This window comes from Schistocerca piceifrons, chromosome 6 (assembly GCF_021461385.2).
Source record: "Schistocerca piceifrons isolate TAMUIC-IGC-003096 chromosome 6, iqSchPice1.1, whole genome shotgun sequence".
Classification (NCBI taxonomy): domain Eukaryota; kingdom Metazoa; phylum Arthropoda; class Insecta; order Orthoptera; family Acrididae; genus Schistocerca; species Schistocerca piceifrons.
The window spans coordinates 541,015,555-541,041,724 of record NC_060143.1 but is presented as its reverse complement, the minus strand read 5'-3'; the positions used below and the strand labels follow the sequence as shown (position 1 = coordinate 541,041,724).

Genomic DNA, 26,170 nt, shown 5'->3' with positions numbered 1-26,170 from the left:
ACGAATTTGAAGCGAGCAGAAACTCGACTAACAACAACGGAGAAGGCGTTTGTTAAGAATAGTATGATATTTTGCAAAAATACCATCCTCAGCCTGAAGAAATGGCTGATACATTTTGTCTGGAATGTCCTGTTACATAATGCAGAAAATTGGATTACATAGGTTGGTATGATGTGAAATAAGGAAGTGCTCAAAAGTGTGGGAGAAGACAAGCAATTACTGACAGCAACAAAAGTAAGAAAGAAAAATCTCATTAGGTTTATACTAAGATTATTTTGAATCACAAAAAAGGAACGTGGCAAATACGGCAAACTGGGAAAGGAAACAATGGCTTGTACAAAACTAATGAAATAATCCAGAAATCAGACATCTGTCATATTAGGTGATAAATACTGATTTTACACGAAAGTAACTGAGTCTAGGTATCAAAGATTGGAGTTTATAAATTCTGTGGATTTGAAGAATATTATGCCATGTAATTTTTTTCAGAAAAACAATTTTTGTTTGTTTGGATAGTTGTGTTGAAGGAATTGTCATACTTGAGTTCTCAGGTAATACTCAGTACACTGGAAGTGTTCTGTATCTCGCCCAAAGTGCAAGCGACGAACAGGTCAACTAACAGAAACATCATGGCACTCGATCCCTTTCTCTAAAAACTACGGCTAGTGAGAATTATTTTGAAGTCATGATGTGGGCTTCCTCTTGCAGAAGCTAAGACGAGTAGGAACGCATTCTTTACCCACAGGACAGTGCTTCATCGCATTTCGGCTCAGAAGTGCTAAATAAGCTCCCAACCGTTAGCCTGTTGACGGACATGTACATTGTGCACACTGACTGGGCCTTCACGTTCCAGATCTCACATTCCAATTTTTTTCTGAAGCCATATTAAGGACGTAGTTTAGTCTGCGAATGTTGTTTCATTCATTTGCAAGCACAGCAGAAATAATAATTGCATTTTTACTATGTGGGGCCCAGGTAAAGGATAGAAAGGGAATCTCGTTGAGATTTATGGTAGAAAGGGAATCTTGTTGAGATCTATAGTGCTGAAAATCTTACCCATAATGGAGTTTATTAACGAGATGATAAAAACATACATAGGTTGCCAATATTTTTACGTAGTGTATATCATTCTTATGTGCAATAACATGTTACAGTGTCAAGTATAGTTACTGTTACTGAAAGACTGGTCATCTAGATATTATCAGTGCTGAGTGACTGGAAATATACGATTGGTACTTCAGGTGACAGGACTAAGAATAAAACATGGAGAAAACATGGTCACTCTACTTAATTTTTAGATACACAACAGTCAAGTTTGTTTCGTCAGAAAATAAAAAACTAATTACTTGAGAATAAACCTTTCTTTTCAAATTGTGGAAGCATCTGCTTTACAGCTTCCACATACGAAGCACCTGCGAAGGCCTTTCTGTTGGTATCACTGTCATTTTCTTTGACTGAAGACTCTACGTCGAACCTCGTCTCTTCTTCAGTGCGTACAACCGGCAACACACCTACCGATGCGAATACGGCGTACAGAGAATGCTCTTCGAAATCTTCCAGAAGCTCCTCGAATGATATCTGTTTGTCGGTACTGACACCAATATCGCTCATCACTTCGACTAAATGGTTGTGGTACTCTTTCAAAAGGTCTGTCAAGTGATCGGAGTACACTTCTTCCGTGAGACTCGTGTGTGTAAAATACTGTAAGTCAATCGAAGGCGAATTGTATGAAGCCAACTGAAAATCAAGTAGAACCACGTCTCGGACGACTCCACCTGCATATTTGAACATGATGTTGTTGACCCAGGTATCTGCGTGGGTTAGCACACGAAACTTTCCCTTCCGTTTCACCAACTCTAGTAGCCGTGGAAATATGTTTTCCGAGAGAGCTCGCACTTTGGGTGCGTACTTGGAGTACGATTTCTCTAACGTCTCCAGCTGATCTGCAAGTAATTTGCAGCCCTGTTTCACGTAGGGTTCCAGGTGCTTAGCCATGTCTCCCTCAAACATTCGGAAGGTCTGGTAGCGGTCCAGCGCAGATGGTCTCTGCTCGTACAGCCTGACGGAAGACGCGTGGAACTCTGCCAGTTTCCTGACCACGAGTCTGGCGTGCGCCAGATCCAGTCCCTTGCACCTCTTCGCCAAAGCGAACCCTCTGGCCTTCAAATCCTCGAGCACTACGTAGCTGACTGGCTCCCGTCCGGAGGCGAAACACTTTGCTGACAGCTGCGTGTATTTGCCGGGGGCCGCTTCCTCCAGGATTTTCGACATCGCAGGAATCGTCTCGCAGAACATGAGAGTCTCTTGTTCGAAGGCTTGCATGTCCTGTGCTATTGTCTTCATGACTTCGCTGTCTGGGAGACATTTTATTATCAACGGCACGCTCCTTTTATACTGTTTCACGTTGTGCTCTAGGTGAACGGTCATGCGGTAGACTTCACTCAGGTAGTTGTCACCCGGAGCTGTCGCTCGTTGGACGTCTACTGACAGGATCTTGAAGTCTCCACAACTGTTCGACTCCTTCAGCGAACTTTTCGCGAAGTCTTTGTTAAGCCACACGGGCAGAACGACGGCGGCTTCGGCGGTCATTTCCTGCAACAAAAGAAACGAAATATGTGTTAATCTTTGATTAAAAACTGAACTTCCATGAATGTCTGACGGAGTCTCGATGTCATACGTTTCAGCAAATACACACAGTGATACATATCTTATTTTCAAGTCAATTTTATTAATAATTCCTTAAAATATTAAGCTGTTGAGGATTACATGACAAGTATCATTTCGTAATCTCGTGATTCATCAAAATACAGACATCAGCTTTTTAAAGATTGTAATTATCGATGCGAGACATTTCTTATAAAAGATGAGCTACCTTACAGTGTTATTCTGTAAAACGTGATGTGCAGTATATTAACTTCTTCATAATTGTGACGTTCATTGACATGAAGAGCAGAACTTTTCGGCCCTATTTTTTCGAGAAGCATTAGCATGTTCTGTTTGTAATTCTTGTTAATGTATAAATGTTAAAAGAGTCGAAAACCGTCTAATTATTAGCACCTTAGTCTGTACAACATTTATCATTGCTATCACATCATTTGTTGAACAGATCTGAATAAATTGCATATTTGTGAATCAAAAGAATGTCTTTTAGAACCATTTCTACCATTTGCTTTGTTGTTATCAACCTTTATGGACTACAGTAAAATTAAAATCAATGAAAATGATCTATCTTGGCTTATCATTCGCATATATGACCAATAGCAATGGACTCAAGAATAAACATTGCAGAACTTCGTAAGTGATTTAACCATAGTCAGACAGTTCTGTTTTACCTCCACTAGTTCTATGGTTTAGCGTTTAAAGAATGTTTAGTATTCTGTTCAAAGACAGTAAACTAAACTATCGTAGCTTTTACTAAAATATTTATTAAAACTGTACAAATTGCGTTTATCTGTAATCATAGTTCTTTAGGAAAACTTTTTTTCTGCCAAGAGCGTAGGGATGGGTAGTTCGATTACTATTTTCGACAACTTAAATGGCCATCTTCAGATCTGAAAGTATAGATCGGCTACAGTTCAGTATTCATAATACGAACAATGAACGAAATTAGTGATTTTATAATAGTTGTAACAATACATATCGCATAATAGAAAGTAGTGTCTAGATCACCTATTGAAGCAAGATGCATTGTCACAAGCATATTTACAATTCCAAAGCGTAAGATGAAGTTGAATCAAATTTGTGGAAATAATCCACAGTCGTCAATAAAAAAAAAACTACATACGAAGAGATTTTTCTAATAAAACTTATCTCAGAAACTGTGATTATTAAATACGCTATTAATCTTTTCATTGTCCAGTATAACAGTTACATCATAGTCAATTAATGAGACAAGATAAGGAACATCTTCCCTGTTGACAGTATCGGATGAGGTTACCAACCGACAGCGACAGGCAAACTGTCCGATATTGTGGATATCACTTTTTGTCATTGAAGCTGTCAACAGGCTGCATTTCAGTAAACAAAGAATTCTTTTACATATTAATATAAAGGAATTAAATAATGTGCAGTAGTCTAAAAACAGGTAGACGCAGAGTACATTAGAATGTTTTTAAACTGCTGCACATTTTGCATTTTTTTATGTTATTCTGTGAGTATGATATGATCACGTAACTGTCACCTGGGGCAGCTTCTAGGATTAAAATGTTCGTATTCACAATATCGGTCAGTCTGCCTATTGCTGTCAGATGGTTAACTTCATCCGCTACTGTCAACAGACATAATGGCTCCTTAATGTTGTCCCATTATATCAGAATGGTTCAAATGGCTCTAAGTACTATGGGACCTAACATCTGAGGTCATCAGTCCCCTAGACTTAGAACTACTTAAACCTAACTAACCTAAGGACAGGCAGGATTGGAACCCGCAACCGTAGCAGCAGCGCGGCTCCGGACTGAAGCGCCTAGAACCGCTCGGCCACAGCGACCGGCTGTATCTGTCGTACTGCACAATGAAATAGTGCATAGCGTATCTAATATCTATTCAGGGTTATTCAGCTGTTCCTACCACTGTCGTTTTAAGTAACCCCAATGTTACACCTGGCCTTCAAAAACCATATGTGAGGATTTCGTACCGTCTCTCTCACTATGAGCAAACTATTAGTCCTACAGAAAAAGTGAGGAGGACCCTTTTTGTGGTTTCATTGATTCACAGGTGTCACATCGGACAGCATTGTGAAAGCTGCGCTATATTTCAACGTGACAGCTGCTCGTCATCTTCAGGTGCTTACTTACGAGTTGCTGCAGTGGCTCGCCAGAATGTACGCTGACTCGCTAGAAAAGCGCAGGCGCCAACGGGTGGCGCTGCCGCGTCATCGTAGACGAGTCCTAGAGCACGGCGACATACAATGCCCGGACTCGTTCGTCTGTGGTTGACGATGTCTTAGTACCGCCAATGCTAGTTCCTATGCTATGATGAGCTGAAATCCCCTGTCTCTATTAATCAGGTCGTTACTTATAGGGCCGGCCGGGGTGGCCGAGCGGTTCTAGGCGCTACAGTCTGGAACCGAGCGTTCGCTACGGTCGCAGGTTCGAATCCTGCCTCGGGCATGGATGTGTGTGATGTCCTTAAGTTAGTTAGGTTTAAGTAGTTCTAAGTTCTAGGGGACTGATGACCTCAGAAGTTAAGTCCCATAGTGCTCAGAGCCATTTGTTACTTATAGGTATTTCGACTGCTTCTATAAATATGGAGTCCCAGTACGTGCAAGCGGACGAAAGGATCTCTCCATAGTTCATGCTGTGTCCCGTCACAAGACAGAGTTCAGTAACAGCAGACATTTCTGGCTGACCCAGAGTGGTGTGACATCTGTGTCTATCCGTAACACTACGACACGTGTGACCAATGTATGATTTCCTACACTGGCACGCGATTTTATATATTCCTGGTCTCCTCAGACCTAGATCGTCTTTAACAGAAGCCAGCATCGTTTGCAATCGCTCTAAAGGGCGAAAGATTGATGTTTCTTGGACGGTCTGCCGATCATAAAGGACACACCACCGACGTAGGGTAGAAGAACCATCCTCGTGGGGTTCTCCGTTTCTTCTGGCTGCTCTTGAGATGTAGTGAGTGCAAGTTGAAATGCATTACGAATCTGTTTACCGGAGTGCCTGTTTTGTACGAAAACAGAGCGAAGATGGCTAAGCTTTGATGTTAAGCTCCCTGCATATGAGTATGAACGAGATGAGTGATGGCAGTTCGTAGCTCGTACATAAGACGTCAGTGTGACTTGGTTGACGAAATACAGTGTGACCCAAGAAACCGTTATCTTTTCTGCGGGCCAAGGCATCTAACAACGGGAGGCCTCCATTTTTCTCTGCTTCCATGGTGAAGTAAACGCTCGGATGGAAGGAGTTAAGGTGTTCCGAAAACCCAGGATGTCATAGTGATCCATGTGGCCACATTACGAAGGTGTCGTCCACATGTCTTCAAAAACATTTAGGTTTCAACACCGCTGACAGAAGTGCTTTTCCCTCGAGGTGTTCAAATGTTCAAATGTGTGTGAAATCTTATGGGACTTGACTGCTAAGGTCATCAGTCCCTAAGCTTACACACTACTTAACCTAAATTATCCTAAGGACAAACACACACACCCATGCCCGATGGAGGACTCGAACCTCCGCCGGGACCAGCCGCACAGTCCATGACTGCAGCGCCTTAAACCGCTCGGCTAATCCCGCGCGGCCGAGGTGTTCCATAAAAAGGTTAGCTACTATGAGAGACAAGCGGTTAACCATAGCAACACCGTCAGTTTTCTCAAAATATTATTCATTAAACGTGTGGACAATGCTACGAGGTCACTTTCGGACAGAACACTGCTCCAGGCCGTAACGCGAAAACTTCCAAGTTCCACCACTTTACACGCCAATCATCGCAAGAACATAAAACCATGTTGACGCACTGTGTTTAGTTTCACAAATAAACAACTGAGTAACATTGCAATATCAGAATTGGAAAAGGGACCAAACTTTGTGCCCACTCCAAATACCTTCCCTATCAAGATTTTTATAAGTATCATTGAGCAAGATGTCCTGAAACTTCCCAGTGAGAGTGCTGAAGAAATGAGGCGAGAGACTCGCAGGACCACAGCTAGGATGCCCGAACACATGCAGAACATCGACACCGAAGAAAGAAAAGCGGTCCTTTTCTTAAGAGAATACACAGAAATAATAATTTCACCTGCTGGTAAGGGAAGTGCTACTGTTATTTTGCCTGCAACATCTTACATCGGCGAGATGGCGGATTTACTGCAATAGTCAACGCATCGTCGCCTCCAGAAGGATACAACTATTGCATTACAACGGAAGACATTAGTCCTTTTCAAATCCAGCCAGTTTCTTGAACTTCATGAAAGGAGTTTAAGAGTACAAGCGCCATTTCCACAGTGACTTTATGGGCTGCCTAAGATCCATAAGGAAGGGGTTCCGCTTCGCCCCGTTGTGACAAATACAGAAGCCCCAACATATTACCTAACAAAACATCTGCCTTCTCTTCTGAGCCCACTCCAAGGAACATCACATTCGAAACTCAGAAGATTTTATACAGGGACTGAGGACGTATCGTCAAGAACAAGCTGACGTCTTAAGTGAGTTTCGATGTGGTCTCTTCGTTCACTCGATTTCCTCTGGTGGATTCATTACAACTTATAGGAGCTAAGTTGGAGGAGCACATCTTACATCTATTCGGACATGTGCTTACCTCGACCTACTTTTTATTTAATGAACAATATTTTGAGAAAACTGACGGTTTTGCTGTGGGTGGTCCTTTGCCTCCGATTGTGGCTTGCCTTTTTATGGAACGCCGGCCGGAGTGGCCGAGCGGTTCTAGGCGCTACAGTCTGGAACCGCGAAACCGCTACGGTCGCAGGTTCGAATCCTGCCTCCGGCATGGATGTGTGTGATGTCCTTAGGTTAGTTAGATTTAAGTAGTTCTAAGTTCTAGGGGACTGATGACCTCAGCAGTTAAGTCCCATAGTGCTCAGAGCCATTTGAACCATTTTTTATGGAACACATCGAGGAGAAAGCACTTCAGTCAGCGGCGTTGAAACCTAAATATCTCCGCAGGTGTGTGGACGACACCTTCGTACTATGGCCACATGGGCAGTAAGGCCTCCTGCGTTTGTGGGAAACCTGAAAGCCTTCCATCCGAGCGTTTACTTCACCATGGAAGTAGAGAAAAATGGAAACATTCCGTTCTTATATGTCTTGGTCCACAGAAAAGAAGACGGTTAAAAATGGTTCAAATGGCTCTGAGCACTATGGGACTTAACAGCTGTGGTCATCAGTCCCCTAGAACTTAGAACTACTTAAACCTAACTAACCTAAGGACATCACACACATCCATGCCCGAGGCAGGATTTGAACCTGCGACCGTAGCGGTTGCGCGGTTCCAAACTGAAGCGCCTAGAACCGCTCGGCCACACAGGCCGGCAAGAAGACAGTTACTTGGGTCACAGTGTACATCGTAAACCAACTCATACTGACCTATACCTATGAGCTACGAGCTGCCGTCACTCACCTCAACCAAGTGCCGTATTAGGGACTGTGTCGTTCATAGGGTTGTCTCAGATGCAGGCAGCTTAACTCTGTATTTGTACAACGGATTCGTAATGCGTGTCAACCTGCACTCAATAAACCTCAATAGCGGCCAGAAGAAACGGAGAACTCCAAGGGGATAGTTTTTCTGCCCTACTTTGGTGGCGTGTCCTTTATGGCCGGCAGGCTGGTCAAGAAACTTTAAATAAAACGTGTCTTCCGTCCTCCGGCGCGACTGCAAACTGTACTGGATCTGTTAAAGACAACGTAGGTCCTAACGAGACCAGAAACGTATAGAATCCAGAGCCATTGTGGGAAATCATACATTGGCCAGACGTGCCGCACTGTTAAGGATAGATGCGCTGAACATAGACGTCACACCAGACTGGGTCAGCCAGAAAAGTCTGCTGTAGCTGAACACTGTCTTGACATGAGCCACAGCATAAACTACGGAGGGACAAAGATCCCTCCGTCCGTTTTCATGTGCTGGATATACGTATAAATAACGAACTAATTCCCCCCCCTATGAACCATAGACCTTGCCATTGGTGGGGAGGCTTGCGTGCCTCAGCGATACATATAGCCGTACCGTACGTGCAACCACAACGGAGGGATATCTGTTGAGAGGCCAGACAAACGTGTGGTTCCTGAAGAGGGGCAGCAGCCTTTTCAGTAGTTGCAGGGGCAACAGTCTGGATGATTAACTGATCTGGTCTTGTAACACTAACCAAAACGGCTTTGCTGTGCTGGTACTGCGAACGGCTGAAAGCAAGGGGAAACTTATTTTATAAGAAAAGTTAAGGAAAGGCAAACCTACGTTTCTAGCATTTGTAGACTTGGAGAAAGTTTTAGACTATGTTGACTGGAATACTCTCTTTCAAATTCTGAAGGTGGCAGGGGTAAAATACAGGGAGCGAAAGGCTATTTACAATTTGTACAGAAAGCAGATGGCAGTTATAAGAGTCGAGGGACATGAAAGGGAAGCAATGGTTGGGAAGGGAGTGAGACAGGGTTGTAGCCTCTCCCCGGTGTTATTCAATCTGTATATTGAGCAAGCAATAAAGGAAACAAAAGAAAAGTTCGGAGTAGGTATTAAAATCCATGGAGAAGAAATAAAAACTTTGAGGTTCGTCGATGACATTGTAATTCTGTCAGAAACAGCAAAGGACTTAGAAGAGCAGTTGAACGGAATGGACAGTGTCTTGAAAAGAGGGTATAAAATGATCATCAACAAAAGCAAAACGATGATAATGGAATGTAATCGAATTAAGACGGGTGATGCTGAGGGAATTAGATTAGGAAATGAGACACTTAAAGTAGTAAAGGAGTTTTGCTATTTGGGGAGCAAAATAACTGATGATGGTCGAAGTAGAGAGGATATAAAATGTAGACTGGCAATGGGAAGGAAAGCGTTTCTGAAGAAGAAAAATTTGTTAACATCGAGTATAGATTTAAATGTCAGGAAGTCGTTTCTGAAAGTATTTGTATGGAGTGTAGCCATGTATGGAAGTGAAACGTGGACGATAACTAGTTTAGATAAGAAGAGAATAGAAGCTTTCGAAATGTGGTGCTACAGAAGAATGCTGAAGATTAGATGGGTAGATCACATAACTAATGAGGAGGTATTGAATAGAATTGGGGAGAAGAGGAGCTTGTGGCACAACTTGACTAGAAGAAGGGATCAGTTGGTAGGACATGTTCTGAGACATCGAGGGATCACCAATTTAGTATTGGAGGGCAGCGTGGAGGGTAAAAATCGTAGAGGGAGACCAACAGATGAGACACTAGGCAGGTCCAGAAGAATGTAGGCTGCAGTAGGTAATGGGAGATGAAGAAACCTGCACAGGATAGAGTAGCATGGAGAGCTGCATCAAACCAGTCTCAGGACTGAAGACCACAACAACAACAACAACAACAACAACAACAACGAACTGATTAATAGAGACACGGGACTTAGCTCAGCATGGCATGGGAACCATCACTGGCGGTACTAAGGCATCGTCGGCCGCAGACGAACGAATCCGTCTCAACACAGACGGGAAATCGGAGGCCGCACAAACTTAAACCTGGTCTCCGACACTGTCCACGCACGCGCTGGGCCGCGATTTGCGGCTACGCTTTTCCTGCGTCGCGCATGCGGAGACCGTGGCCCGTTTCTCCGGCAGTGGGCAGTAAATGTCGCCGCGCTCTATGATTTGTCTATATTGGCATTATAGCCCCGTTCCTTGGCGCCTGCGTTTTTCTAGCGAACCAGAGCATATGTTGGCGAGCAACTGCAGCAAATCGTCAATAAGTACCCGATGATGTCGAGAAGTTTTCTCTTTGAAATATAGTGCAGCTTCCACAACATTATCCGACGCCTTCCGTGAACCGATGAAGCATTACACCTTTTCTGTAGTTAATTTAACGTAGTGGGTTCGCTAGAGGCCAGGGGTTTGGAGTTATTCAAGAAAAATGTACAAAATTGACCTTCAAACGCACCTTCACCCCCACACTCATCTCCCTCCACTTATGATTCCTCCTATGTTATTCGTGGCACCCCCTCCTACCACTGTGCAAAAATGTCCGACTGCACGAACTATTCCAGATATTCGACCGGTTTTTGGTCTCTATTGATTGGGCTATTACACCACCTACATAGTCAGCTATTTCATTAACATTATTAATTTGAACGTGCCCAACAGGTAATGAAAGAAAAAGAAATTTTGTAAACTTTGTGCTAAAACTAACTGCATTTCTTAGTCAGAAGACGTGACGAATATACGATTTATGTTATGCTGTTGAAATGCACAGAATTGTTAGGTAAAATTTATACAAACGTCAATTTTACTGTTTGTAACTGCTCGACTAAGCCGGTGGCGTAATAAGGCCAGTCATTGAGGACCATAAAATGTCGAATATCGGTGGGATTGTTGTCTCTACAATTGCCTTCCCATTTCTGTCAATCCCTGTTGTACAGCCACTGGCGGAATCCGAGCTAGAGAAACGAAGGCGAAGAAGTGGGCTGTGGTGTTATTTGAAGGAGTCTTGTCGGTATTCATGTGAAGCTGTTTCGGAAAAGAAATTTGAAACACCTATTTCGTGAACGCCTGTCAGCCTCCTCCCAAAAGTTAGTTCATTGTTAGAGCCGAAAACATGGGAACGTAAGGGTTTAGCGTCCAGCATAGAGATGGGCGAGGACTGTGTGACGATTTCACGGGCGACGCAGACATTCTAAGGCACTGGTCATAAACAACGGCGCAGAGTGTCGTAAATCATGAACCGAGCCCTCAAGGTTCCAGCAGCATACGATATGCTAACATTTTTAATACAACAGTTCAAAAACGTAAAAGAAAAGAGTGACGAACAGTTCAGAGAACAATCAAGGGGAACATGACGAAAAATTTACAAAATTATATAATTATATAAGAAGATCGAAGAAAATCAAAGAGGAGTGAGGAACGAAATAAGAAACTCAAAGAGCAAGTTAAGCAGATACAGGATCAGTTAACACAGAAAGCTGACTAACATCCATGTGGTTTTGATCATAAATTTAGGACACTGGCTTTAGAAAGCTAAGGAAAATACTGATGAATCAAGAAAAGATATTGACAGCAACGTGAAGAGTATCGAGACAAGTAGTACAAAGATAGGACAAGTCACGGAGAAGGTAAAGGTCATTAAGGAAGTACTAAGTTGCACAAAACTGCAATAAAGAAAGTAGATGAGCGAGTCGAAGTTTTTACCACAACCGAAGAACATGTGTGTAATGATTCGTCGTCTGATAGGACCGTTCCGACAAATTTGAGTGATCATGAAGAGATCGCAGAGCTATTACAATTGAAGAAAAAATAGGCTTACACCAGTTTGCGGAACAGAGAAGCGTTAGTTACGTTACAGAAGGAAACATAGAGGAGCGGCAACTTCGAAAGTTGTGGAAAGGATGGTGATGCGAGCATCAGCGAAGCAGAAATGAGACGAGAAGTAGAAGAACTACGAGACTAAAGGCTTTTTGGTATCAGTCAAGGGTGACCTATGTCTCTGGAAATAGGGAAAATATACGGAGTGTCTCAAACCTTTTGGGTCAAATCGAAATGGGTGCTAGTGGGTTGACAACCGATTATAAGTATATTCAGATTGGGAACCAATGGTCGAAAGTACATATATGTTGTGTTGTACACGGTGTACACCATACAACAACAACGTAGCTCATTTTAATTGTTCAAGGTGACGATCTCTTGAGTCGATGCCTGTACTGGAATAACGCATGCAGTGCTGCCACACTCTTGCAAACATCCTGGGTGTGTGTTGTACTTGGAACAGGCAGCGGGTGATAAACAGCATATTCACCTTACCACCAAACAGACGTACTGTACGCAATTTATCTCATAGCACGTTTGTCATATGCGGACCGGATGCACCGCACAGGATCTTTAACCTGTGCCACATGCATAACATTGTCCCTGGGGTCAGTTGTCCATTGCGTCAGACAGCTTTTGATGTGCCTACAGTGAGGTATGTAGCTGTATACAGTGCGTGACACGTAGTCAAAAATATAATGTTACTCATCGCAAGAGTTGGCAGACATGCAATTAATGTACGATGTGGCAAGTGGTAGTGCCGAAATAGCAGCATGAATGCACAGAGAATGCCTTCCTGACAAGTATCATCCCAGTTGGAAGAAGTTTATCTGCGTGGACAGCAACTTCTGATAGGCGAAGCCATTCAAGCCACGAGAGACATGTCCGAAACTTAACACTGAGGAGATGCTGCTGGATCGTTTGGCCAACCACCCAGCAAAAGTCACCTGTCAACTTGCCAATGAAAACCACACTTTGATCGATGCGGTGTAGAGAGTAATAGCTGAACAGATATTGCACCCATATCGTAAAGAATGTGTGCAACCAATGGGACCAACGGATTTTGAGTCCCTTGTTCACTTTTGTCAATGGATTAGTCATTTCAGTGCCATAATGCCGAACTTCATACACTTGGTATTGCCGCAACAGTCATTTCTGGAGTGAGGCCAATCCTCATACCACCTACATTGGTAGCCACGAGCAACTGTTCTCTGTAAACGTATGGGTGGTCATTGTCCAAGATCACTTAATAAGAGTTTATTTGCTGCCTCCCCGTTTGATTGGTCCACGTTACCTGTTGTTCCTGCGAGACGTACCGCCACAGCTCTTGGAGACTGTACCCCTGCTGTCCGAAAAAAGGATGTGGTCTTAACGCGACAACACACCAGCCCACATCGATTTTAATGTATGCGAGCACTTGAACAACGCATACCCCCATCGTTGGACTGGAAAGAGACGTCCTCTCCAATGGTCAGCGCGATCGCGAGGATCTCATACCTCTGAACCCTTTCCTCTGGGGTTACATCAAGACGTTGGTGTGTGAAACCCCCGTAAAAAAGGATGAAGACCTGCTTGCTAGCGCCCAAGCTGCCTGTTCCTGTTACAACAGATGCCAGATATCTTTAAGAGAGAACTTCATGCGTCGTTGTCGTGTATGCATTGAGACTGGCAGTCGTCACTTTGAACAGCTACCATGAGCTATGTTGTCGTTATACGGTGTACATAACACAACAAATTTGCATTTCCGATGACAGGTTCCCTAGTTCAATATAATTGGTCGTGGACCCACCGTCACCTGTTTTAATTTGACCCAAAACGTTTGGGACTATATGTAGACCAGCCTATGTGGATGATACAGGAGAGATGTACTGTACATAGAGGCAACAAGGACAACAAACAACCGACAAAGCCCGCTGTGGCAGAGTACTGCCTCTCCCACAAACATGTCATGAATTACGATGGCACCACGTTGTTGCAACAGTTCAACACCTTCTAGAACCGTCTTCTAAAAGAGACTGTAGATATCTGACTACACGACAAGCTAATGAGTAAAGAAGCTTTTTTTGAACGGAGAGAGGCCTCGGAGGCAGGCTTGAGGATGGTCTTACGGCAGTGGCAAGCTACGTGGAAATCCACTCCCGTCATGGCAGCTGAAAACGACAGGGATGCATTGTCATTGTGTCGGCAGACCCCCACCGGGCATTGGCGACTGAGGACATCCTGATCGAATCCCGGAGACAGGCTTCCAACACCACTATGCCATATCTGTGCCAGGAGAATCCGTCATTAGGAATGCGTGAAGGTGGGGAGAAGTTGGCTTGCCAGAATATGGCGCCTTTTGGACGATTCCACGCTGCTGTATGACTGAGAAATGATCAAAAGTTTGTTTAATTTTTTTTTTCGAAAAGATCGAAGGTGGAAAGCGAGACCAGATAATACATATATTTCCGAACTGAGCATTCTGTATTTCTTTGGTGCAATTAGTACGTTCACGCTGTATTCAGTATGTAGTTTATTGTTGACAGTCGAAAACGTTATACGTATTTTCGAGTGCTCGGCGAATTTTTTCTTTTTAAAAGGATGGATCAAAGAATTTGCATTAAATTTTGCTTGAAAAACGGAATAAAGTGCAGCACCGCATTCAAAATTTTGACAGTAGCTTTTGCTAAGATAAGAGTTTACGAGTGATATAAACGTTTCAAAAGGAGTCGAGAAGACGTTGAAGATGGCGATCGCCCTCTACGTCATAGCACATCAGTTACTGACGGCAACGTGGAGGAAGTAAAGAAAATGATTCCGGAAAATCGCCGAATCACCATGAGAGGTTGCCCCTGATATCGGAATATCCGTTGGCTCATGCCACGCAATTTTCGGGATGTTTTGCGCATGAAACGTGTAGCAACAAAATTTTGTTCTGAAATCGTTGAATTTTGACCAAAAACGACATCGCGTAGGTATGCTCAGGAACTGTTGAATGAAGTCGACAACTTATAAAGAAGGTAATAACAGGTGTCAAAACATGAGCATATGCGTATGACGTAGAAACCACTGTCCAAGCGTCCCAATGGAAAATGCCTGAAGAGTCAAGACCGAAAACATTTCTACAAGTTCGATCACATGTGGAGGGTTTTCTCACTGTTTTCTTCGATTACAGTGGCATAGTGTATCACGAGTTTCTGACTTATGGTTGTATGGTCAATGAGGAGTACTATCTGGAAATTATGCGCCGTTCGAGTGATGCAATCCGAAGAAAACGAGCAGAATTATGTTAAACCTACTTGTGGAAATTGCATCACGATAATGGTCCCGCTCACACCTCTATATTTGTTTGCATTTTTTGGCAAAAAACAAAACCCCCCTTGCGACTTCTTTCGAGACCCGAGGCTGAAGAGAACCACAGCGGACGTCGTTTTTCCACCACTGACGGGATAAAAACAGAATCGTAGAAGCAGCTGAACACCAGAACGAAAAGTGAATTCGAGAAGTGCTTCCAAGATTGGAAAAAGCGTTGGCAGAAGTATTTTATATCTCAGGGGTGTAACGAGACATCCTCCTCTGGTGTCACTCTTCCCCAACAGTAGTTGTCGATACCAGTGTTATTTTTTTTTCGAAATTTGGACACGTCAGTATTGTCTCATTTGCTTTTCTGAAAACTTTCCTATAATTTTATACACAGTATGTTATATTTCAAGCTAAAATTTATGAAAAGGAATTACTTTATAAAATATTTGAGTTTCATTGTTAGAATCGATAACTACTAGTTCTGAATGTACAGTTAAAATTATTTTTTTAGAGACATTTGAAATTACGAATTATTTGCACACTTAAAATTTCTATTATTTATTACGCAATCCTGTACTGTTTACTAAGTTTATTTCTGGGTTCATTTATGATATTATAATCGACATTAATAATGTAACGAAAACTAGTAGGAATTCATTTGTTACGAAAAAGCGTAAACCCGTTGGAATATTGTTATTTCCGCAGAGTGTGAGAGCCGTAAGCTTGTCTCTGATGTGATCGGACGTATTCTTGTATAACAGGTTGCGAAAAATGTAATTTCGGCTTTGTTACTGTATGATATACTAAAATGTGAGAAAGTCAGTGGAAAATATATTTACCAAAAAAAATTCTGCAGCAACAATCTTCCAATTTATTTAGGTCAAACCAACCGTGAGGACCTGGGATGTTAGATTTTCAGCTTCAAGAATCAGACCCCTAGACAAGAAGAAGCCATCTCAACATGACAAGTTAAGTAAACTTGAAACTTTATTGTAACCTTTGCCCCTCTCAAATTTTCGTAAAAGACTTTGCTTATTAATTACTTGGACTGGGCATTATTTAATGTGGACAATAGATGGAACAAGGAAGGAGGATGGAGATTACAGGGGGATTACTTTGAAGTTGCAGTTGATAAATAAGCAAAGACTCCTAAAACATTCCCGCTGTTTTTGATCACACCTCGTGTGTCTACTGTGGTTTACTAGACACTTGGGTTGTTCCACAGAAATTGTAGATTGCTGTCGTTACTTTAAAAAAAATGTACAAAAGTGAAAGAATACGATCATTACGGAACTTCTGTCAACACTGATTTTGATAAATGAAGTGAAGGAAGAAATTATGAACAATATTGTGTTGCTGAAAGTCGAGGCACTGTAAGACAAATTTGCTTAAGCATTTTAATTTGTCACTGTTGTTATAACTGAACTGGTACACTCTACAGTTACGGTAATAGGTTTTACCAGCAGCTTACGAACACTTACGAAGAGGCGTGTGCTTCCTAGGCGCGCGGCGGTACACTCTCTCCAAAGCGCAGTCTCAGACGTTGAATCCTGTTATTGAGCTCTCAGCGATCTACAGAGCCCACTTTGCACGGTCAGAGGCTGGGCAGCTGGTGTGAGTTAGGCCTGACTTCCTCGGCCTACTGGAAAGAAATGAACGTAAAATTAAAAGTTAATAATAATTCAGAAGTATGTATCAGAAAGTTATAGGGACGTCATAGCCTTGGCTAGAGCTCCTACATAACAGGCTGAATCGTCCGCCATGTTCTCTCCATCTCTGAGTATTCAGCAGTGTTTGCCCTGTAGGTGGTTGACTCATTCACGCAACTTTTTAAAGTATTTTTTTATAAAATATTTCATATTGTATGTATCAACTGAACCAAACAGTAATTAATTTTTATAGAGATATTTAGTATGCCCTTTTCATATAATAGAAAAACTGAAATTTAATGTTACACAACTATAGAAATGCAGACTCGGAACTTGGGTGATAATTTCTAGTTATCAAATGTGACGAGTTGAGAACTCGGTACCAGTGTCTTCAAACATGGGTGTTATGCAGTAACAACCTGCGGCTATGTATTAGTTTTGCCTTTAGACAGCCACTTATGAAAGAGGTGTTTATTTTTCTATTCAATAGGCGGTACTTTAAGAAATGCCGCATTTTCATTGTACTGAGATGGGGGAAAGTATAGTTTCACCTTACAGTGAAATGAATTTTTATCAATAGTTTCATTCATTTGATGTACTTCATCATAGGTTTGTTGCTTGTTGAGGTGTGGTAAAGACTGTTCTTTGATGGTTATGTTACTTGTGGTGGTTCCCTGACAATGACCAATCCACTACAAAAATATCTGAATTATCAGTGCCTATATAAGACATGAATTAAGTATTAATCAATTTGTGTATGTATGTTTATGATAAGACGTAAAATACATAAAAATATTCCTCTCACTTTTCCAGTTGCGAAAATATCTCAGGAACTGAAAATTTTTCAGGCGAGCTGCTTCAGTACAGTTTTCGACTGGGAAGAAACGCAACTGCATGCGACTGGTTTCATTAGCGTATATTTACAATACACAACTGAACGCCGGGTGGTTTCTATTTGTTTCTCCGACAGTCATCTTTTTCTTCATTCTCGGTCATTAGGAAATCTAAACATACGAAAACCATTTTTGCTCTAGTTAGTGCGGTTCACAGCTGAGCAGACACCCATATTTAAGACGAATTCTTCAATACACTTAATTAGAAATCTCCCCTAGCACTGTGACTCGTATGTAAACAACCATGAATATCCCATAGTTTGGGGAAAACATGACGGTCAGTTCAGCTCGGACTATAGAAGTCAGCCTTGGCATACTGACGGGCCGTCGGCTCGTGGCCGACGTGGCTGACGTCAGCATCCCAGGGCACCAAAGCAGCTACAGTCAGCGAGTGCAGTACTTAACTAAACTACTCAAAACGTCTTCGTCTAGAAAATCGTGATCGGCTGTGGTCGAGCCGCCATATTGTAATGGGGCATTCGTAGTTTCTCTGCTTGCGATTTTAGAGTAGTTCGGACACATTATGTCCCGTTAAAAAAAATGGCTAAAATGATACGGCTGTCGTTTTGCTCTTCAATCCGAAGACTGTACTGATGCAGCTCTCCGTGCTACTCTATCCTGTGCGAGCCTCTTCATCTGTGAATAACTACTGCAACCTACATCTTCCTGAATCTGCTTACTACGTTCATCTCTTAGTCTCCCTCTACCATTTTTACCTCCAACACTTACCTCCAGTACTGAAGTGGCAATCCCTTGATGTCTCAGAATGTGTCCTATCAACCGATCCTTTCTCATACTCAATTTGTGCGACAAATTTGTTGTCTTCCCAATTCTCTTCATTTCCTCCTCATTAGTTACGCGATCCATTCAACTAATCTTCAGCATTCTTTTATAGCATTATTTTTCAAAATATTTTATTCTCTTCTCGTCTAAACTGTTTATCACCCATGTTACACTTCCATACATGGCTACACTTCGGACAAATACCTTCAAAAGAGTCTTCCTAACATGTAATTCTATTCGGTGCTAATAAATTTCTCCTCTTCAGAAATGCTTTTCTTGCCATTGCCAGTCTACAATGATGAGCCAAAACATTATGACCATCTACTTAACAGCTTCTTTGTCCGTCTTTCGAACGAAATACACATCTGATTCTGCGTATCATGGATCCGACAGTTTGTTGGTGGCTTTGTGTAGATGTGGCATTACATGACTACGCATAGGTCATGTAATTTGCGTAAATAACGGTCCGCTGATTTGGGTGCGCGGTGATGGCGCCCAATAGCGACCCAGATGGGTTCCATAGCATTTACATAAAGCGAATTTGGCCGCCAAGACATTAACGTGAATTCACTATAGTTGTTGTTGTTGTGGTCTTCAGTCCAGTGACTGGTTTGATGCAGCTCTCCATGCTATTCTATCCTGTGCAAGCTTCTTCATCTCCTAGTACCTACTGCAACCTACGTCCTTCTGAATCTGCTTACTGTATTCATCTCTTGGTCTCCCTCTACAATTTTTACCCTCCTCGCTGCCCTCCAATACTAAATTGGTGATCCCTTGATGCCTCAGAACTTGTCCTACCAACCGATCTTCTAGTGAAGTTGTGCCACAAATTTCTCTTCTCCCCAATTCTGTTCAATTCCTCCTCACTAGTTATGTGATCTACCAATCTAATCTTCAGCATTCTTCTGTAGCACCACATTTCGAAAACTTCTATTCCCTACTTGTCCAAACTATTTATCGTCCATGTTACACGGCTACACTACTATTCACTATAACGCTCCTCAGACCACTGTAGATCTGTTCTAGGTCCGAGATTCGAACTGTTAAACTGCTGAAAGATGACATTGTCGTTGAAGAAGACATCAAGCATGAAGGGATGCAGGTGGTTCGCAGCTGTCAGCGTGCCTTCAATTACCACCACATGACACATGCAAGCGCAGGAGAATGTATCCTATAGTACACTGAAGAGCCAAAGAAACTGCTTCACCTGCCTAATATCGTGTAGAGCCCTCGCGAACACGCACAAGTGCCTCAACACGACCTGGCATGGACTCGCCTAATTTGTGAAGTAGTGTTGGAGGGAACGGACACATGAATCCTGCATGGCTGTCCATAAATATGTAAGAGTACGAGGGGGTGGAGATCTCTTCTGAACAGCACGTTGCAAGGCATCCCAGATATGCTCAATAATGTTCATGTCTAGGGAGTTTGGTGGCCAGCGGAAGTGTTAAACTCAGAAGAGTATTCCTGGAATTGTACTGTAGCAATTATGGACATGTGTGATCTTGGATTGTCGTAATGGAATTGCTAATGTCCGTCGGAATGCACAATGGACATGAACGGATGCAGATGATCAGACAGGATGCTTACGTACGTGTCACTTGTCAGTCGTATCTAGACGTATCAGGGGTCCCATATCACTCCAACTGCATCAGTACAAAGCCTCCATCAGCTTGAACAGTCCCCTGCTGACATGCAGGGTCCATGGATTCATGAGGTTGTCCCCATACCCCTACACGTCCATCCGCTCAGTACAATTTGAAACGAGACTCGTCCGACCAGGCAACATGTTCCCAGTCAGCAACAGTCCAACGTCGGTGTTGACGGGCCTTGGCGAGGCGTAAAGCTTTGGTTGTGCAGTCATCAAGGGTACACGAGTGGACCTTCGGCTCCGAAAGCCCATATGGATGATGTTTCTTTGAATGTTTGGCACCCTGACACTTGTTGATGGCCCAGCATTTAAATCTACAACAGTTTCCGGAAATGTTACACTTCTGTCACGTTGAACGATTCTCTTCAGTCGTCGTTGGTCCCGTTCTTGCAGATTCTTTTTCCGGCCATAGCGATGTTGGAGACTTAATGTTTTACCTGATTCCTGAGATTCAAAGTACACTCTCGAAATTATCGTACGGAAAATCCCCACTTCATTGCTACCATGGAGATGCTGCTTCCCATCGCTCGTGGGCCGACTATAACACCACATTCAAACTGACTTACATCTTGATAACCTGCCATTGTAGCAGCAGTAACCGCTTCGCGCTTCAGTGTATAATACGGCTCCCACCAGCCTGCGTCCGTAGCGGGCTGCATGTTTCGTGCCGCCGTTCACCTCGATGACGGCGTTTGTGGAGGCGACCATCGAGATAGTGTAGCACAGATGTGATTCACCCGAAGAGCCGACTCGTTTTCATTGATCGACGGTCGAATCGCGATGGTTCCGTGCCCACTGCAATCGTAATTTCCGAAGTCGTTGGGTCAAAATGTGAACACGTAGGGGCAGTCTGCTGCGGAGCTCCGTGTTCAAAAATAAGCGATGAACGGTGTGCTGCGAAACGCTCGTGTGTACGCCAGCATAGTTGTTCTCTCGGAAGAGATGCCACAGATCACCATCTATCCTCTGTGAAGAGTCAACATCCTACCATTTAGCGCCTAGTGGTAGTTTCACTGTCCTTCTACCTCTGTCCGTAGATGCTCACGACAGTAGCACGTGGACATTCGACTAGCTGTGACGTTGTCGACGTACTCGTTCACAGGCTCTAGTGGTAATGATCTGCCCTTTGTCAAAGCCGCGTATCTCTACGGATTTTCCCATCTGAAGGCCATATCTTCGCTAGGGTGATCCCGCGTTCGTCTCTGCTCCACTTACATACTTTCGTTGCAGCGTCACGTGTCCGAAACGCCACTAGGCGGCATCCAACGTCATGGTGGGTAGTGGTCATAATGTTCTGGCTTGTCAGTGTATATTTGATATCCTCCCAATTTCGACCGTCATCAGTTATTTTGCTGCCCATATAGTAAAAATATGGATGCAATAATCGATGGCCGACAGGAAGCGGCACTCAATTTCACATGTAACATACGTATGCTTTAATATAATTGAAAGAAAATTATGTTTGCAAAAGGCAAATGCAGTTACAAAGACACGTAAAATCTTTTCATGTTTCCCCACGCTCATCCAGAACTTCTAAAGAAATGGATGCATGCAGTGCGAAGGGACTCCGTCTAAATGTAGCGTCTTTTAAAGCAATGATTTTTCTAAAGACGTCTGCATGTCTCGATCATGAGCTGATGTACAACTGCTGAAAGATGACGCTGTACCTAGTCTTTTCAGTATTCTTGTAAAACTGCAACTGGATACCAGTCAGCCGGCCAGTGTGGCCGTGCGATTAAAGGCGCTTCAGTCTGGAAGCGCGTGACTGGTACGGTCGCAGGTTCGAATCCTGCCTCGGGCATGGATGTGTGTGATGTCCTTAGGTTAGTTAGGTTTAAGTAGTTCTAAGTTCTAGGGGACTGATGACCACAGAAGTTAAGTCCCATAGTGCTCAGAGCCATTTCAACCAATTGAACCAGTCAGAGAAGACAAACTGCTCGGAATACACCAACAGTTTCTGAGGTAAAACAGTCAACTAAACTGGTAACATGGATACACATTGCTCTTCATGTATCTTTATGTTGTTGTGGTGGCTAGTAAATATAGCTGATGGACTGATCTCTTTTGGTTTCAGCAAATGAATGAGATCCACCAATACTTTGTGAAAATCCGATGTCAGTCATGCGACATATGATGCAAGCGTTCCGAACAAAGTATCTCGCAGAATAGTGATGCTTAGGAAAACGTGAGAATACTGCACACGAAGTTTAAGTGACGTGAAAAGACAGAAAACATGACACAATTGATTGCAATGCTGAAGAAAAGAACCTGTCTAAACCACAATCTCGAAAGTGGACTTCAGAACATTTTAGTGATTTAACTTTAGATATTCTCTTTATTCGATTGTAAAACAGTGGTGTTAAAAATCAATCCATGGAGTATAGCGAAGCAAGTAAATAATTTGCCTTCATTCTGCTCTGGTGACATTTACTTTGAAGTCAAAGTCTTTTTATGACTGACTTATTAGTTCTGCGTGTTGTTTATTTCATGAACAAGCCGATGTGCTTTGCAAAACACATAGGCTAGTATGTATAGTTGGTTGTGAAGACTTGTATGAATCACAGGTAATGCGACGAATTGCTATTGTCTTCATGTTGTATTACAAGCACACACAAAGAAAGCAATACTTGCTGCACAGAAGGACTATTCTGGTATGAGGAAATGACACAAAACTTAGGCAAGCTATTTACATTTGCCAATGTGTGGCATAGTGTAAGTGTATGTTGAATGAAACAAAACAACAAATATAAAATTAAATATGCACTTTATCTGTTACTAATTTGACCATCTTCCTTTCTCAAAATTCTTGTCCGGAAATTGTTAAAACATTTGTTCTCTGTCTATAGCTTGTTTATATAAAATGTGGAACATAGCACTGGTTTAGCAGTTTTGTTGTTATGATGTGTACAGGACTTTTTTTCTCGCTGGGTATAGAAAAGGAAGCATTTTGTATCACATGACTCTTTGCCTGAAAGTTCGTTATCCATCTTCTGTGATAACTATAATAAGAAATATCTCATGTCAACGTTTTACTCGTGATTCTTCAGTTTCTCCCGGCGTATTTGTTGCTCGAACAGTCCACGGGTGTACTGCCGGTTCATAGTGTCCAATGGGCGCAATATTTCAGCGATCAGACATGTCGCCATCGTCAGGTGATCTGACGAACTGAGCTCCTGAGGGCGAGCGGCCGATTTAAATCCTCTCCCCCCGCGTGCCGCTCTCTTCGCCGTCCGCGCCCATTGGACACTATGAACCGGCAATATACCCGTGGACTGTTCGAGCAACGTTTCACTCATTTTGTCGTTACACAGCCTCATCATTCAGGAAATAAAATGCGCAAAGCGAAAGGAAAAATCTCGTGGACAGCAGTCACACGTAAATGCCTGGCAGAGGGTTCATGCGAATCTCCAAAAAGTATAATTTGTAACAACTATAGCGGCGGTGCGAAAGTAAGAAAAATACGTACGTACACAGAGCAGAGTAAGTGTGAAATTGATCTTGACCAGAAAGATTAGCAGATAGAAAGAAACATTAACAGTGAACTATTAATTAAACCCAGACAGCGTCGCATTGTATCCATAAATCGTAATTGTATTTCTTGTTTATAGCAGAACAGTCTGCCTCTCGTCGACGACGGAGAAATGTCGGAATTAAAAGTGTTATATCCTAGCCAGTAATGCCACCCGAGCCCGCTGCCAAAAGGTTGGCAGCATCAAAGTCCGGACGCCGTCCGCATAAGCAGCGCCAGCGAGACAGGAAATCGCCGCAAGTCTGCGCGCGCCACCGCTGGCTTCTGGCTTCTTAAGCGCTGGAGTCGCGAGCGCTAGGACAGTTCTGTATTCGCCGCTCAGTTGTATACTCGCCACCGAATTGTGTACTTGCTAGTCAGTTGTGTGTTCATCGCAGCAGAGTTGTTGTTTGTAGTCAGCCGACGCTGACCTATCCGCTCCGACTCGAACTAGACAGATTTCTGTAGACACGGAGTTCACTACTGTCTATATCTTCGTAATAAAGATAAGTACCGACTTTTATTTAATCAGAGTGTTTGGGTTTTCATCTTTCTGTTTACTGTTCCAGCGGACCGGTCGGCTCGCTATTAAAAGTGTGGAGGTGACTTCGTAAGCCATTTCTACAGCGAATTGTTTGTCGCTACGAACACCGCCACAAAAAAAAGTAATCCTTGGTCCGTCGCTGGGCCCCACTGGCTCATCACTCAGCCGGGCCATTACAGAGTGGTGCGTCCGGAACAGTAATATCGACTTTGTTTTCCATCCCACTTCCCTATCTCATTCTCACGATTCCTATGTGAGACATACGTTGGTGGCACCATAATGGTCTCACAGTCCTCTTCAAACATAGAATCTCTCACGAGAACTACATCGTATTTCTTCCAAAGGTCCCTATCTGAGGTCCCCGAGGACTTCTGTTACACTTTCGTATGGGCTACGCAGACCTGTTAACAATAGTAAGCAGTGTCTATCTGAATTTGTTCGAGGTCTGTTGTCATGGCTTCTTAGTAAGACCTCAAAATGCTGGAGCAGTATCATAGAGTTGGTAACACTGCCATCTTGCATGCGATGTCCTATACAGAAGCGCCGCTCTGGCACAAGACCTTTGCAACAGAAACCAAGTCTTCCATTCGCATTCCCTGATACTGACTTTACGTGGTCTTCTCATTCCATGTAGTTTCTTAGAAGGGATAACCTGTCTAGGCCGCTCTCTAACACAGCCGAAACTTCGCTGGGTGATAGAAGGTTGGAAATAAATTCAAAACGCAATAACTTCTGATAAGTTTCCACGCGACTTCAGCACGCTACTCGCGCGACGGAAAACTAAGTGCTCTGGTAGCGCAGTGGTCAAGAGCACACCGAGCGGGGTGGCGCACTGGTAGCACACTGGACTCGCATTCGGGAGGACGACGGTTCAATCCCACGTCCGGCCATCCTGATTTAGGTTTTACGTGATTTCCCAAAATCGCTCCAGGCAAATGCTGGGATGGTTCCTTTGAAAGGGCACGGCCGACTTCCTTCCCCATCCTTCCCTAATCCGATGAGGCCGATGACCTCGCTGTTTGGTCTCTTCCGCCCAAACAATCCAATCCAATCTAAGAGCACAGTTTCGAAATTTTGCCCGGGGGGGGGGGGGGGGGGGGGGCGGGGGGGAGACTGAAGTCGTGCCGAAACTTCGTCATTTGCTATGAATTTATTACGTTTTGGTTTTGGCACATGAGCCAAGATAGGTGGCCATCTATTTTGACCCTTCTATTAGCCTGCCAAGTTTCGACTGTGTTAGAGAGCGCTCTATGACGGGTTACCCCTTGCAAGAAATTACATCAAGTGAGATGACCACGTACAGTCAGTATTCTCGTGTGCAAATCGAATGTGATGTTTGTTTTCTTTTATTGTCGCGGTGTGATCAAAAAGTAACAGGAACTTTTTTCCCTTAAAAAATCTTTATTTATTCATAAAAATCAACACTGTCTTCATCAAAGTAATCCCTCCTCACATATACTACACTTGTGCGAGGGCTTTTTTCAATCTTGAAAGAACTTCTGGAACTCACTATTCGGTATGGCGCTCAGTTCATTCAGCGATTCTCTTTTTACTTGGGTTGAATAAAAAGTAGTGGCAACACTGCCATAACATGAAGGATGTGCGTCACATGTCATGTCCGCTGTCTGTAACTGACAGCAGAAGGTCATTTGAAGTAGTTCAGTGAGCGGCGACGGTTGCGTTTGAGTCAGTGGCATTGTGTATTGTCTGAAAGTGCACGAAGCCACTTCCAGCGCCCTAAGAGTATGTTTAGGAAACACGAACAACATGCGTGGACCAAGACTGAAGGGGTATGTGGTCGGAGCGCGCAACAATCTTCCCTTCCGCCACTGCATCCCGTCCTCCTTCATGACAATGCACTGTGCCACATGGCGAACGCCGTGCAGGAGCTCATGCGTACGTGTGGGGGTGGGAGATGCTGGAACATCCAC

At 43.3% G+C, this 26,170-nt stretch overlaps 1 protein-coding gene across 2 annotated transcripts in view; it reads right to left on the bottom strand.

Annotated features, from left to right (window-relative positions):
- Positions 1 to 1,068: 1,068 nt before the first annotated feature.
- Positions 1,069 to 26,170, bottom strand: part of LOC124802867 — a 40,410-nt gene continuing 15,308 nt past the window's right edge. The window contains exons 2-3 of one of the 2 annotated variants that reach the window (XM_047263907.1): positions 16,693 to 16,853; positions 1,069 to 2,592 (exon numbers count right to left, since the gene is read on the bottom strand). In XM_047263907.1, coding sequence (XP_047119863.1) covers positions 1,339 to 2,589 — 1,251 coding nt within the window. In that variant the 5' untranslated portion in view covers positions 2,590 to 2,592; positions 16,693 to 16,853 and the 3' untranslated portion in view covers positions 1,069 to 1,338. The remainder of the gene's footprint in view (positions 2,593 to 16,692; positions 16,854 to 26,170) is intronic. The other variant, XM_047263908.1, reaches the window with a different exon arrangement.